Raw genomic sequence first — 15,981 nt, 5'->3', positions numbered from 1 at the left:
TTCAAAGTTTGACTTAAAATGAATAGTGATTTACTAGGTTGATTTAAGTTTATTTGTAACCATGTACTACTAATCTTTAATTAATTATTGTCAATTTAATTTCCGGAATAATCGGGTGAAAGTTGACTGAAAGTGATCATGGTTTGAATTCGTTTCGTTTGGATTTAATTACCTCAATTTGAATACGGAGTAATAGTACTTCATTATGCAATGAAACTGAATCTTTAGACCATCCGCAACGTTGTCTCTTATTCGTCTCTTAACCGTCTCATCTCTTAACTATTTATGAGTCCCACTGTACTTTTCACTTCATCTCTTAACTAAGAGACAGCATCTGCAACCCTCCATCTCTTATCCGTCTCTTAACCATCTCACCTCTTAACTATTCATTCAATTTCATTTTTTATTTTTATTTCCAACAAATTCAATTAATAAAAAAACACAATTCATTAAATAAAATAAAAATACAACTTAAAATATAAAAAAAAACACATAATTAAAATCCTAAAAAAAATAAAAAAATTACATAATTTAAAATACAATTTTATAGAAATTTTAAAAACTACTCCGCCCACGAATCATCCCCCGAAGGCGGTGGCGGTGCACTAAAGCTACCTGGAGGCGGAATACCAATTTGTCTTGCCATATACTCAATTCCAGCAAGATGGGCTTGATATTGTAGAGGCGTCATGCGGGAAGTGTCCGCCATCGTGGCGGTCAAGTACATGGACAATAGCGTGTTCGAGCCCGAGTCCGCCTGGCTTGATTCGCCTCGGCCCCTCCTCCCTCTAGCCGCCTTCGCCGCCTTGGTCCCTTACGGCCGACGGAGCCCACGGGAGGACCCCCTGCATCGGTGGTCGTGCCCTCAACCTCATGTATGGCAAATTCTTGTGCAGCGCTGCCTGAACCGCCCTCACTAGACGAGTATTGGCTACCCGGCGTGTGCTTCGTGCGTTTCGAGGTCGAGTCTGTGCTGGACTGGACACCACCAGCCCATCTTTCCTCGTCTCTGGCCACATCCCAAACATCGACATGTTTGAATTCTTTGCCGTTGTCGTCAAAAAAGACTCGCAAAGCCGCTCTCAGAATGTCGGCTCCACTGGCTCCGCTTTGGTAATTCGCCGCTTCATTCTTGTAGATCCCGCAAAATTTTTTGACTTCTCTGTCGACTCGGTCAATGTGCGGCGGTGGGACCCCTGTGGCTTAATCTCGTTGTAGGCGTCGATGACCTTTTTTCTAAAAACACTTCCGGGTTTGTTGATTCCCGACGATGGGATCGTACAGAGCCATTGTGTCCTTGCGGCTGTATGGATGACGGCCTACATCCTCCTCCTCGGCCGCCTCCACCTCTTCCTCCACGCCGTAGAATGCGCGAGCCCTGGAGCTTCCACCGCCTCGTCCTCCTTTCGGATTGGGTTCATCCGGATAATCCTCCCTAATTTGAGATAATCCCTGTAAATACCTCAAGGTTGAGGGACGAGCGTATGCATCCACATCAAAATGGGGTGGTTGGTATCGACGGGCCTTGGGTGCCCGACGTCAATGAACCGGAACCGAAACCACCCAAGACATTGTACATGCCCCCCAGTCGCCAAACGCGTTTATGTCAAAGCCTCCAGAGTTTCCGTCGCCGGACATTTTATGATGAAAATTGGAGAGGTGAGATGAAAATTGGAGAGGAAATGGAGATGATTTTAGAAGAATAGATGTGTGTTTGTGTGTATAATGAGAATGAAAGAGAAGTATTTATAGAATAAAAAAAGAAAAAAAATAACCGTTGAACGGTCATATGACCGTTTTTTAATTTTTAATTTTTTTAAAAAATTGAACTTTTTAAAAAATGATTTATTGCCTCAGCGTGACGACGCCCACTCGCGGGTCGGCGAGTGGGTGTCACGCCTAGCGACGTGGCGCTGGCACGTGGCGAGCTGGCGCGCCAACCGTCTCGCTGGGACGAGACGCTCGCCGAGACCGGGACGAGACGCGGGGCTGCAACGCCGTCTCGATGCCGTCTCGTCTCACCGAGACGAGATAGAGATGGCAACGAGACGCGTTGCGGATGGCCTTAAAATCGAGATGACCGTTTTTTAATTTTTAATTTTTTTAAAAATCAAACTTTTTAAAAAATGATTTATTGCCTCAGCGTGACGACGCCCACTCGCGGGCCGGCGAGTGGGCGTCACGCCTAGCGCCAGCGCGCGCCAACCGTCTCGCTGGGACGAGATGCTCGCCGAGACCGGGACGAGACGCGGGGCTGCAACGCCGTCTCGATGCCGTCTCGTCTCGCCGAGACGAGATAGAGATGGCAACGAAGGGTTCAAACTTCAAAGCTTAAGATAATGTTGAAGTGACGCTGCAACGCTTGAAAGGCAAAAAAAAATTTGAGAAAAAGAGAAATATTTTATATATATTAAGATGTTTCTTCTAATACAATAGTCAAAATGTTTTTAGGAATAAAATTTACACCCACAAAATTTGGACATCTAGATACCAAGTGAGCAACACGATTACAGGCTCTAGGGATGAAATTAAATTCGATGACGTGAACTCTCCTCGCAATTGCCAAGATATCATCCTTTATCACCTCACCATAAGGATCAAGTTCAACATCCCCATGTAATCCTCTGATCAAATTTTGGTTATCAGTTTGCACATATAAATTGAATATATTTTGTAAAATGGTCATATTCAAACCATAACGAACAACAATACCTTCCATCAACGTTGTCGAACCAGTTGCTTTAACTTCAGTCTTGCATGCGAAGATAACCATCCCCTTTTCATCTCTAAATATCACATCTAGACCAACTTGACCATCGTTGAGAATATTTATATCACTATTCATAATAAAAGTGCCCGTTGGAGGAGGTTTCCATCTCTGCAACCTGTGATGTTCAACTCTATTTTCCGTATCTCGTTCAAATGTATCAGACATTTCCATCCAACTTTTGTGTGCCCTCAAAAGAATTTCTTTCCAATGAAAAGATTTTTTCTCAAAGTAAAATTCATTTCTCCTCTTCCAAATATTCCATGCAATACAAGCAAAAAGTGTAAAGGCTTTTTGAGGTAATTTCTCCAAGAGTGACCCAACCACTCGTTTAAATGAAAAATTATTAAGGAACTGAGATTCAAAACGAAGAGGACCGTACCTCCAAATCTTTGTCACTTCAATGCATTGTAACAAAAGATGGTCACTTGATTCACAGCTTAAGCCACATATCTCACATACAGACCCTGCATCAATGCCTCGACGAGAAAGGTTATCTTCAGTGGGCAAGTTGTTTACACATGCCCATAAAAGTGTTGAATTCTAGGTGTGACTTTTGAATGCCACAACCTTTTCCAACCTTTTTCCGTTTGACATGAGGAGGCTCTATATTCATGACTTTTATCAAAAAGTGAGCCTGCCAAATGATAGGCCGTCCTAACCGAATATAATCCTTTCTTGTCGTATCCCCATATTCGCTTATCATCCAACAATCGAGTGCTAAGTGGCATAGCACAAATGCGATCTGCTTCCTCCTTACTAAAGAGCTGGTACACTACATTCTCTTTCCAAATCATATTTTGTTGGTCAAATAAGTCAGAGACCAACGAGAAATATGTTTCTAAATCTTGGAAAGTTTTTGGTGCTGTCGGAGGCAGACCATTAATCCATTTCGCGCCAATAATTGGAACTTTTCTCCCATCACCAATTCTCCATGCCATTCCTTCACTTACCAGCTCGCGGGATGCTATTAGACTTCTCCATAAATAGCTTGGTTGATGACCTATAGGAGCACTGAGGACATCTCTCCTTGGAAAATATTTTGCTTTAAGAAGTTGACTAATGAGAGAGTCTGGCTTCTGTAATATTCGCCACAATTGTGTACCCAACATGGCCAAATTGAATTGATGAAGATCACGAAATCCCAAGCCTCCCTCAAACTTAGATGTAGTTAGACAACTCCATGCATTCCAGTGGATTTTATGCTTTTCCCGCACTCCACCCCAAAAGAAGTGTGTCATGGCTTTTTCAATCTTATCACAAATTGAAGTTGGGAGAAGAAAACAACTCATGGTATATGTTGGAATAGCTTGGATGATTGTCTTGAGAAGTATCTCCTTACATGCCCGTGATAGTGTATTTACCTTCCAGTTCTTTAATTTTTTGTGTACCCGCTCCAGTAGCATCCCAAACACTTGTTTCTTCGATTTCCCGATCACAGTTGGAAGGCCTAAATACTTTTTATGGAAAGGCACATCGTTAACCCCCAAAATCTCACGAGTTGTGTTCTTTCATTGGTCATCAATATTTTTGCTCACAGATAACTCGAATTTGTCAAGATTAATCTTCTGCCCAGAGGCATCATCATATATGCGGAGAATATTTTTCAATGCCAAAGCTTTCCTCTCACTTGCACGGCAAAACAAGATGCTATCATTGGCAAAAAAGAGGTGAGACACTGGTGGTGCAGAGCGTGCAACCCGAAAACCATGGATCTGATTACGTGCTTCAGCCTGATACAAAAGAGTAGACAAAATTTCTGCACAAAGGATAAACAAGTAATGAGAAAGTGGATCCCCTTGTCGGAGACCTCTTTCTGGGCAAAATCTATTGGTAGGTTCACCATTAATAATGATTGAGTAAGAAACAGGTGAGACACAATTCATAACCGTATTTATCCAAATGTCACAAAATCCTAATTTAGTGATAGCGACACATTAGCACTGCTTTATGAATCAATCATTATGTGACTCTTATATCACATATACTGGTACCTATTTAAAATGTTAAGGGATATTGACACCTAATATCACGTAACTTTCAAAAAGTTGAGTTTTTCCCACGAACTTTGAAATTGACAAATAATATCACGAACTTTACCCCGAGTTTGTTATTTCCCACCAATGAAAAAATTTGTGCTATATTAATAGATTGAAGAACAAATTTGGAGGGTGTGCTTTAAGAAAAACTATTCTCAAAGATTGAAAATTTTGAAACTCTCGAAGTTGTTGTCGAGAAATTACGAAAAAAAATGATATTATTTGCCGGAATTTTTTCATTGGTGGGAAATAATAAACTCATGGTAAAATTCGTGATATTATTTGTCAATTTTAAAGTTCGTGGGAAAAACTCAACTTTTTGAAAGTTCCATGATATTAGGTATCAATATCTCAAATGTTAATCATTCGAACAACAAAAAAAGGGACTACATTTATTGGTGTGTTGAAAACTCAAAAATCCAATACTTTTCTTTTTGTCTTTTCAGTTGAGAAGATATCCTACGTTCTCTCAAATATTTCTTTTGGCCACGTATTTTTAGGGATGAAATAAAGTAAAGATAAAAAGCAGAAGATAGGTCATAAAGTAAGAGAAATATAATGTTTTTTTGCAAAAAAAATGTCTCACTTTTAGTGGGACGGCCTTAAAAGGAATACGCCCGAAACCCTAAACCCTCAGTTATAGTGAGACGGAGAGAGTATATTATAGGAGTATCAACTTCATTATTTGGTACATCTACAAAGGTAATCCAAGTCAATATATATATACGAAAGATTGGCTCGATTAAATCGGGGAAAATTAAATTTGTTTTTTTTTAAGATTCAATTTAATTTGTTTGTAGTATTTGTAAGATTGTGGAATAGTGAAGCTTAAAATCGAGTATGGAAAATTTATCGATCGTTTAAACAACTCCATTGCTTTTTATTGTATAAAAATGATATTTGCGAATTAAATTAAACTTTAATCCAATTTATATTTGGATTCAAGTACACAACCTTTCAAATAGTGCAATTTAATCGTTCCAAGCCCCTGATTAAAAAGAATCAAAAGCTAGATCTATTTTGATAGACTCAATAGAATGAACATTTTGCCATACTCGTATCACATAATGTTCCTTTTACATTGAATCTGTCAAACCTCAACCTTCAAAATCTTAAATTAGGGCCTTCAATAATGGGAATTTCAAAGTTTGAGTGGTTGCAATATAGTAGTACTCATGATCCTGTGCTTAGAATAATTAGTTAAATACTTAATATAAGTACAAAATTAAAACTTATAAAATTATTACCCTTTTTCACCAAACATGGTGCAAGATTTGATGCACCGGGCGGTGGAGGGATCTGGTGTGAAATACAGAGTCGAATTTTTGGTGCTTTGGGAGTTAAAAATTTAATGTGCATATGGAAATTAAGCAAAGGTTCTATATTTTGATTATTTTTCTATTAGTTTTTATAACTCCTAATGTTTTGTTTTAGATAGGTCCTTGTACTTTTAATTTTATGTTGTTGTTTTCCTTGGCGTTGCTAGAGGTGCTTTTTGGCAGTCGTGGCTTATTCCTTGCAGCGTGACCATGATGATCTCTCTATGAATTTGTGATCCTGAATTCCTGATCTTAATTTTAATATGAATCTGTTAAATTTGCACCCATCAATTTGAAACTTAATACAGTATATTCTTCTTTATGCGGACTATTTTACATTCATATATTAGTATATATAATGTATAACAAATAAATATGACCTGGCATGCCAATAATGCAACCGAAAGAGGCAGGGTATTTTTCTTATTAGTATTAAATTAAGTAAGTATTAAATTTATGTCTAGCAACGTGAGACAAAAAAGAAGCAGCAAGATTTAGATTTGGAATTGCATGTTTGATGTCGATCGGATCCCATCGCACAAATGGATCAATGAGTGCCGTGCCCAATTCAACGAAACAACGTTAAATTCCAAAATAGCACTATATGCAATTGTAACCATTAATTATAATTTATAAGTACATAATATTCATGTCCAAATATATTTATTATAATAATATTTTATCAAAATTTTTTTTAAAATATTTATGTTCAGTGACCAGTAATTTAGAATATAAAATATATAGTCTTGTTATTTATGCATAAAATATGTGATATTGTCATGTATTGATAAAAATATAGAGATAGATAGATAGAGAGAGAGAGAGAGATTTTTTTTTTTTTTCATTTCAATTTTATCAGATGTCCCCAGAGAGAGAGAGAGAGAGAGAGAGAGAGAGAGAGAGAGAGAGAGAGAGAGAGAGAGAGAGATTAGTAGCAGTAGCATACATGATCCGAAAACGAGAGGTTAGAACTGAACAACGAAGGCAGTAATGGCAGTCCTCTCCTCCCTCCAAACAAACCCTCACTCCTCCCACACCTACACCACCATCTGCAAACCCACCCTACCCTCTCTCCTCCGCCTTCGCCACCTCTACGCCGCCCGCCGCACTCGCCGCAAGCCACATGGCCTCATCGTCCGATCATACATGGAGGACTCCAACACCCTCTCCGGCTTCGCCAACAAGGTCCTCGGCTCCCTCCCCGTCATCGGCCTCTTCGCCCGTATCATCAGCGACGAAGGCGGCATCGGCGGCGACATCATCGACTTCGCTGAGTTCCGCCGCAGGGTCGGAAACAAGTGCTCCGTCAATGACTCCCGAGCCCTCTTCGAGCTCCAAGATCGACGAGGCAAGGTGCGTCATAAGTAATAAAGCTCGACTTTGGCATTCGATGAAGATGAATAATTCTTGATTTGATTGCAGGCTGGGGATCCTCTGTATGTGCTTCTCTGTTGTTGGCTAGCTGCAGTTGGAGCTGGTCTGCTTAAATCTGAGGAGATACTGGAAGGAGTAGCAAGGCTTCGGATTTCGAATGATATCGAATTCGAAGAAGAGAATTTCATTGCCATGATCAAAGAATCAAGAGAGGTTTCTGCATTTTCTGCATTGCTAGGTTAGCTTGTTTCATTTACTGCTAAACACAGGATTGTGTTGCTTGCAGAAACGAGCGCGGCTCAATGCTCCCGTGCCCAATATCCCAATGGCAGTTCGGGCAGAGAAAGCTCTAGAAGCCATATATGTGTGTTGTTTTGGGAGAGATCCTATAGAAGAAGAAGATGAGGAATTGCTATGTACCATATTGAATGCTGTGTTTCCGGCTGCTGGAAAGGAAGAGGTTGAGAGAATTGTGAGAGAGAAAGCACAGAGAGTTGCAGATGGAACCGATGAAATCAAAGTCCCTGAGCCCAAGCCCTTGCCCAAAGAAGCTGTGGAGCTGCAAATGAAAGATCTTGAGTTTCTCAAGAAGGGAAGCGATACATCGTAAACACATCTTTTCTCCCTTCATCTTCAAACAAAAACCATGAAATTTACTAGCATCTTTCACACACTATGTTTTGGGTATAGAGCCACATTTTGAGTAGCTAGGGTCGTGTGTAATAAACCTCAAACCACACGGACTTTACACAAAAAAAACAAAAACAAGGTATGACCAAGATTTATGATACGAAGTAGAATAAGTATATCATACCAGTTGTTCATTACATGAAGCAATACAAAGTTATTCCTTTCATCCATACAAGAAGACATGATTTCTTGACAAGAGAGAATCCATGCCGTTAGAATGGACAAACTAAAGCAAGTCTGGACCGTAAGCCAAGCTGCGACGATACCTGCTTTTTACGTCCAGCTGCAATGCGTACTTACCATCGAGTAATACTTAAGATCTTCTTTCATAGAGGTGGGATCAACATCTTCACAAAAACGACAAGCAGTCTCCTAAACACACTCCATTTCCCAGCATTTCTTTATGAACGCTGATCTAAGCAGAGAAGGATGGGCAGCTTCATCCCTCTACGTTTACTAATTCATATTCAATCAGTGAAAGGTTATTTTCCTCTTTGACAGTGAAGGTGGCAGGATCAGCAGCTGCTTCCACACGCCCCCATTTGTCAACAGCTAGTCTCATTGATCCTTTGAACATGTCAATTTTGGCGTTTCTCAGAATTACAGTTGTTTCGGGCTTCATGGTTTCCACTGCACATTGGAGTTCACATCAAGATCATGAATTTGTGACAAAGGGGATAAGGGCCATAGGGCCAACATTTATGAGGCATTTCCCGTAGTGGGAACAAAACTGCACTTAATGTCAAGAAAAGAATAGAAGAACAAAACTGCACCTAATGTCAAGAAAATAACAGAACAACCACCTATTGGCGGGAGACCAGTCGGGATATAGTTTTTCTAGAGTATTTTATTTCCTAATAGTCAACTACAAAACTTCACTGTCTCACATTCAAACATTGTGAAGACCTGGTAAAATATTACTAACACACAAGCACACTCATGTACCTTGTGATTCCATTATCCATTTATTGGCAAAATCACATATTGTGATAACCAAATTGATATGTAAAACAAAAGCCAGCTTTCATAATTATAAGATACTAAAACAAATCCACCGTTTTCAACCTCAACATAGAAACCACCACAATTTGATAAGGTTTACTCATAAAATGATGAATACACATATCATCCCAATCACTCAAGCACAAAGCACCATACCTTGTTCATTCCTCGCAGTAAACAAAATCGTTCCAGTTTCATCCCCAACCAGACACTCAGCAATCCGCATCTGATGAACTCGAGGCCCATCCGGCTTACCCTTTTGCAATACCATCTTCGAACTCAAAACCTTCACGATGAGATTGTGCCCATTCGTGCCAGGACTCAGTTGATCAACCTTGGAAAAAACTGGCTTCCTCATAGATGATTTCTTTTCAGCCATTTAGATCAAAACCTAAAATGATAAACCCACATTAGCCGGAAATGAGGAAATCCATAAGCCCTCCTCAAAAAATGCCATTAGCAGAATCACTACTTGAAACACATTCGGAGATAAAATTCCATGCATAAATCATCTTTAAATCAAATTTCATACAAATAAGGCAGAATTCATCATGATCAGAGCCAACGACTAATCATTAAAAAAAATTGAATACAAATGGACTGAAAGCATGTTCGAGGTCCACTCGGCCATCACTGATAAAATTGATGCAATCGTAATTGAACATAACAACAAATATGATCTGAATAGATTAGACCAACACTCTACACTAGTAGCGATACTCAAAACAAACAGCAACAAATCAAAACCCTAATTATCAGATCAAATGCCGATAAAATGAAAATTCTATTCAGAATTTTACACAAATATACGACGAATTGCACATATAAAAATTGAAGGATTGGAATCACCTTGGCAACAGAAATAGAGAAGTGAGATCTTTTGCTGGCGACTTAGTTCTGGTGAGTGAGACGACCGTCGAAATGGAATTTGAATAGAAAAATTAATCTAGTTTTTGACCGTTGATCTTCCATACTTTCTTAGCAGATCTCAGCCGTTGCCTGTAGTAGTACTAAAAACGCGAAAGCTGAAGAGAATCGCACTAAAGTCGTTTATAAAACAAGGATGTATAAATTGATTTAAGGCACGCGATGATTTCATTTTCCTTTCTTTTTCATTATCAAAAACTCTAAAACGTAGAAATTGATTTAAGGCACGTGATGATTTCATTTTCCTTTCTTTTTCATTATCAAAAACTCTTAAACGTAGAAACTGGTTATATAATTATATGCACTTAATTTGCAATATTACTAGTATCAATTTGAATCACTTTGGCAGAAAATATAGCTTAATCTTCCATTCTTTTCTAAAAATAGAAATTCTTTTCTTTTTGGTCCATTATCTAGAAACAAATTTTTTTTATTTTATGAAATGGAGACTCCACAATTCACTAACACTAATTTCACTATTTTTTCTTCTCATCTCTTTTATTTTATCCATTTTTTTCTCATCTCCCTAACTTTACCAATTTTACATTAAAATCTGTGTCGTTCCAAAATTTCTATTTTTAGAAAATAGAGGGAGTAATTAGTTATCAAGTGTTCCCACGTCCCACTCAAGATGTCTACCTTTTCTTTTTAGTTTGTCGCATTCAAGATGTCTACTTTCTGTATATAGAAATAAATCTCTCTTTCTTTTCTCCTCATTAAAACATTAAACTACTTTTTTATTTCTACTTACTCCATCTAACAACTTCTCCTAAAATCTCGTTATATCAACCGTATTAATGGAAGACTTGTCGTGTGAGTATTCTCATCTTAAGTTATTTTTTATTGTTTTATTAAGACGTGGTTCCTTAATTGAAAAAGAAGGGGAAATAACTAAAATATGTCGCAATTTTTGTAGTCGTCTTGTGTCGGATGTAGACTTGCATGAGTAGGTGTGGAGTGTGGATTAAGTCTTGTTGGATTGGAAAGGGCCCATATTTGTAGTTATGGGCCGAAATGAATGCATCCAACAACTTTCAAAACTCTAGAAATTGTTTTCAATCACTTCGAAAAACACACATCCACATATAATTCTGGAGAGAGAGAAAATTTGAGAAATTACCGAAATCCAACTCCCTCTCTCACTCCCCAATGGCTGCACTCGCTTCCACGTTCTTCGCGACAACTCCAAAAGTGTCGCGCTTGAATTCACTCCCCAAATTGCCGCTCGGGAGATCTCTGTCTCACTTCAATCGAGCTACTTTGATCACTCCGATCGTCGTTTCCGCTCTCCTCGATGAGTTTATTCGGAACAATTCCGCCTCGGAGGTCGATTCCAGCAATGGACTGAAGAAGCTCGTCGACTCGCTGTTCGTGCTCTGCACTTCGGTCGCTCTTTCAGCGACGCTGTTCGTTGCCGACGTTGATTCGGCCTCGGCTTTCGTTGTCACTACGCCGCGGAAGTTGCAGACCGATGAGTTGGCTACAGTTCGCCTCTTTCAAGAGAACACTCCTTCTGTTGTTTACATTACTAATCTAGCTGCGAGGTACTCCGTTTTTGCTTATTATGTACATAGATATCAAATATCTAAATTTGGTATGCCTGGATTCGAAAGTCAATTTTTAACCAGCTTAATACTGTTTGATTATTATCTGTGATGATGTAAATATGTCCAATTGTGCTGGCTGCATTATTACCTCGTGGTCCTCATCACTGGAGAATTAATGCTACTTCATCAGCGTGTTCTAATTTCAACTACCTAATGATATGATCTAGACAAAATAATCTGCTTTGTGGCATCCAATGTACTTGTTAGGGTGTTGACTGGCAGAATGTATATACTATAGGTGATGTTGGCACTTGGCAATAGATTTTGGTTCTGGAATGAGTTGTTGATAGAGTGAATTCATACTGTGCGTTTTGTTTTAGGCAGGATGCCTTTACGTTGGATGTGTTGGAGGTGCCGCAAGGATCAGGATCTGGATTTGTGTGGGACACGCAGGGCCATGTCGTCACAAATTATCACGTGATTCGTGGTGCATCTGATCTCAAGTACTACTAACCTGTCTTGTGATTTTACGGCCCAGTATTTAACTAAGTACTTAGTTATTGTCCGAAAAGTTATTGAGTTAGTTAATTAATTATTTCCTTCTGGCTTGTTTTGCATTGCCTGTTATTGCATACTTTCTAGTATATATGTTGGTTTTCTTGTTGACATAGACTATATAGTTCATTATGTGTTTTCTTTGAGCTATAGTTTTGCTTTATAAAGCTTCCAGCATTTCACATTTTCAGTACAAAAGTAAAAAAGATTGTTTGATTACTGCAAGATCTTCAGCAACGTGTAGATATCTGTATGCACAAAGCCTTCCTTTCTGTGAAATAGGTAGAGAATTCATTGGTGATAGGAAGACCAATAATCTCAAGATGTGATCTCTATGTAGGAAGCTTATTAACTTACTTTATGCAACTGTGGTAGAGTTTGTGATGAGTCTGATGACATGAAAAAGCTGTCATCTTGAATATTAGTATTCCATCATATTGATGGTTAGTAAGTTGGCCATGTCAACTGTTGAATCAGTGTAATACAGAGTATTGTTTTTGAGTTTCTAGAATATGTCCTTTAGGATACAATTTTAGTGTTCTGATGAAGGGATGTTGTGTTCAGGGTCACTCTTGCAGACCAGAGTACATACGATGCAAAAGTTGTTGGGTTTGATCAGGATAAAGATGTCGCTGTTTTGAGAATTGAGGCCCCCAAAGGCAAATTGAGACCGATACCAATTGGTGTATCTGCAGATCTGCTTGTTGGTCAAAAAGTATATGCAATTGGAAATCCTGTAAGTGCACTTCCCAATTAATTGTCTCTGATTATGCTTTCTGGCTAATATCTTCTAATTTTTCTGGATTCTTATCAAATTTACCATTTCAAACATACACAAATGGAAAGTGTCAAATGTTGTATTTGGTGGATGTGGAATTTCACCCTCTAATTCCATTCTTGATATCCCATTGGGGAGGAGTCCATAATACTCATTGTTATAAAACATAATGGCATGGTTACAGCTAATCGATACTTTTGGATAAAGTTTATTGATGCAACCAAGTCCTGTCTATCACTGATGTCATGTGGTTTCCTCTGTGTTACACCAAGTTCTTCCTTAAAATGTCCTTTATAACCACAAACTTGTCCTCCCGGTTCGTTATGTTCTGCCAATGTTGAATGGCATTCCTTTTAATGACTCGATAAGACACATAATGGTATTAATGAATTCAAAAGTGGCAAGCTTCTTTTATACGTCACCATATCTTTTCCCTTCTCTGACAATACACATGTTTGTTTTCACTTTTTTTCCTTGGCAGTTTGGACTTGACCATACGCTTACAACTGGTGTTATAAGGTACTAACAGCACGTATAAAAATAATGTAACAAGTTATCATCATACTATATGTCGGATCCAGATTATTGGTACCTTTGAGCGAGCAAGTTTGTTGGTTTAGACATGTAGAAAATACTTATAATATTTATAATTTTCAGTTTCTAGAATATATATTAACATAATTTTAAAATATCCCCACATCACCTTGTTTACTTTTGCTTTTTCATGATCGCCAATCAATACCAGGATCACGATTGAAGCTTATGTATGTTAGCATAAGTCGGTTATTCCAACCTTTAGATTAAACCAGCTTTTACAAAACCTATTTGACTATTCATATAACTGGCTAATAGTGTATCAGTATTGAATTAAGGTGGCTAACGAATTCAATCCTTTTCTAGTGGACTGCGACGAGAAATCAGTTCGGCTGCAACTGGCCGTCCAATCCAGGATGTCATCCAGACAGATGCTGCGATCAATCCAGGCAATAGTGGAGGACCACTGATCGACAGTGCAGGCAATCTTATTGGGATAAACACAGCTATATATTCTCCTTCTGGTGCTTCTTCTGGAGTGGGCTTCTCTATTCCGGTTGACACAGTGAGTGACTGTTTTAGTTATGAAGATTTCTTATGAGTTACTCCTACTATGTAAGCTTTTCCTGAAACTTTTCCTTTACGTCCAGGTAAGCGGTATTGTTGATCAATTGGTCAAGTTTGGGAAAGTCACCAGACCAATTTTGGGGATTAAGTTTGCGCCTGACCAGTCAGTGGAGCAACTAGGAGTTAGTGGGGTTCTTGTCCTGGACGCTCCTCCGAATGGGCCTGCAGGCAAAGCAGTATGTCCAATTCTAACATTTCATTTTGGTTATGAAATTTCCTTTTGCTTTACAGGATTTTCAAAATATGGCGTCGTATAAATCATGTAATGCTGATTACAGCTTCTGTATTCTTGGTGCTGCAGGGTCTTCAATCAACAAAACGTGATGCCTATGGAAGACTTATTTTAGGCGACATAATTACATCTGTTAATGGAAAGAAAGTTGCAAATGGTAGTGATTTATACAGAATCCTTGACCAATGCAAAGTAGGTGATAAGGTAAGCGTTAATAGTAACTTCCACTATTCATCCTCTAAAAATAGGGAATGTGTTTGGAGAATTTGTGGCCTTTAATGCCTAATATTGGATATACAGAAATCGGCGTCTCATTTTGTTTTTGGAATCAAATTGAACATTATCATATATATTACCATTGTAGTTTAAAAGTGTGCATAGTTATTTGGAATGAAACCACTGAACGCAATATAAGATGAAGATGTAAAAGAATTATGAGAACTGAGAACTAACTTCATATCGAATGTTTCACTTTGCAGGTGGAAGTAGAAGTACTTCGTGGAGATAAATTGGAAAAGATCCCTGTTGTCCTTGAACCAAAGCCTGATGAATCCTGATGTAACAAGCATTGTAAATTGTGATTCATATTTATATTCATATCGGAAGTGTCTATTGTTCTGTAGTATTATTTATCCGATTTAGGCCTCAACGTTGTACATAATCGTGGATCTTGAAATGAGCTACTGTATCAAAGCGTTATCTCTGTAGTCTGTGCTGTAAAGCTATTATTATCCTTATGAAAGTAAAACTAAACTAGCTGATCCTCAATCTTATTTGCATGTTTGACTACAATGTATACACAATATCGCTGCATAGGTAATGTAGCAGCCCCGTAAACTCTGTATTGAAGTTAAAGTTGAAGTATTTGGAAGCATGATTATTTATTTCCACTGTTACCAGGAATTGAATCTCTTGTTACATAATTAAGTGTGCTTTGCAGGTAGGACTGTACTACAAAAGCAAGGCCACTGGAATTGCTGTAGCAGAAACTACCAGGTAAACTGAGGGAAATGAGGCGACATTGACAGTGGTAGTAATGGCTTTAGGTTCATAGAGATACAGGTGGAGAAAGTCTGAAATAGAGTATCTATTAAATTTTACACCTTTGTCAATTTTTAAAGTTAATTAAGTCCCTATTACAGAAAATAAGTTGTATATTGGAAATATCAAAGTATTAACATTTACAGTTTTACACCTCAGAATCCATTTTCGACGACTGAATACATGATCTAAACTCGTTTTGTCATCAAAACAACGTCTTCAAAAATCCTAAGATATATATATTTTCTTTAGATTGAAATATGGTTGTGTAAAAAAGTCCATCGCTTAGGTACTTGTAAAGTGTGTTTTAATAATCTCTATCCAAATCACTGAGGGTGACACCCAAAATGAAAAGATTCATTATTCCTTTGTTTTATGATACTAGTTGACAAATGACAAATCAAAATGAAATGATTTATGGTCCCTTTGTATTATTATAGGAGTATCATGTGTTTAACTTGTATATAATGTGATAATATATAGAATGAATGAAGGGGATAAAAGTTTGAAGGCAATGAAGGTGGTGAAATCCAGATGCAAGGAGAGAAA

The 15,981-nt window shown here is 38.3% G+C and overlaps 3 protein-coding genes across 3 annotated transcripts; 2 read left to right on the top strand and 1 right to left on the bottom strand.

Moving 5' to 3' along the window:
- The first annotated feature begins 7,013 nt into the window (after positions 1-7,013).
- Positions 7,014-8,310, top strand: LOC121746897 (photosystem I assembly factor PSA3, chloroplastic-like). The gene is made up of 3 exons (XM_042140851.1): positions 7,014-7,478; positions 7,548-7,712; positions 7,786-8,310. Exons 1-3 carry the CDS (start codon positions 7,116-7,118, stop codon positions 8,107-8,109), a joined length of 852 nt encoding a protein of 283 aa, XP_041996785.1. The 5' UTR covers positions 7,014-7,115; the 3' UTR covers positions 8,110-8,310.
- LOC121746898 (uncharacterized protein At4g28440-like) lies at positions 8,272-10,195 on the bottom strand. The gene is made up of 3 exons (XM_042140852.1): positions 10,041-10,195; positions 9,348-9,582; positions 8,272-8,819 (listed from the first exon to the last, which is right to left on the bottom strand). The coding sequence occupies exons 2-3, from the start codon at positions 9,568-9,570 to the stop codon at positions 8,629-8,631; spliced, it is 414 nt and encodes a 137-aa protein (XP_041996786.1). The 5' UTR covers positions 9,571-9,582; positions 10,041-10,195; the 3' UTR covers positions 8,272-8,628.
- A 997-nt stretch (positions 10,196-11,192) lies between these two features.
- Positions 11,193-15,159, top strand: LOC121749524 (protease Do-like 1, chloroplastic). The gene is made up of 8 exons (XM_042144096.1): positions 11,193-11,662; positions 12,046-12,168; positions 12,785-12,956; positions 13,480-13,517; positions 13,899-14,097; positions 14,183-14,335; positions 14,461-14,595; positions 14,871-15,159. The coding sequence occupies exons 1-8, from the start codon at positions 11,268-11,270 to the stop codon at positions 14,946-14,948; spliced, it is 1,293 nt and encodes a 430-aa protein (XP_042000030.1). The 5' UTR covers positions 11,193-11,267; the 3' UTR covers positions 14,949-15,159.
- Positions 15,160-15,981: the final 822 nt, after the last annotated feature.

The sequence above is a fragment of the Salvia splendens genome, chromosome 9 (genome assembly GCF_004379255.2).
Source record: "Salvia splendens isolate huo1 chromosome 9, SspV2, whole genome shotgun sequence".
NCBI classification, from domain to species: Eukaryota; Viridiplantae; Streptophyta; class Magnoliopsida; order Lamiales; family Lamiaceae; genus Salvia; species Salvia splendens.
Note: the sequence above shows the minus strand (reverse complement) of the source record. Positions and strands in the feature narration are given on the sequence as shown.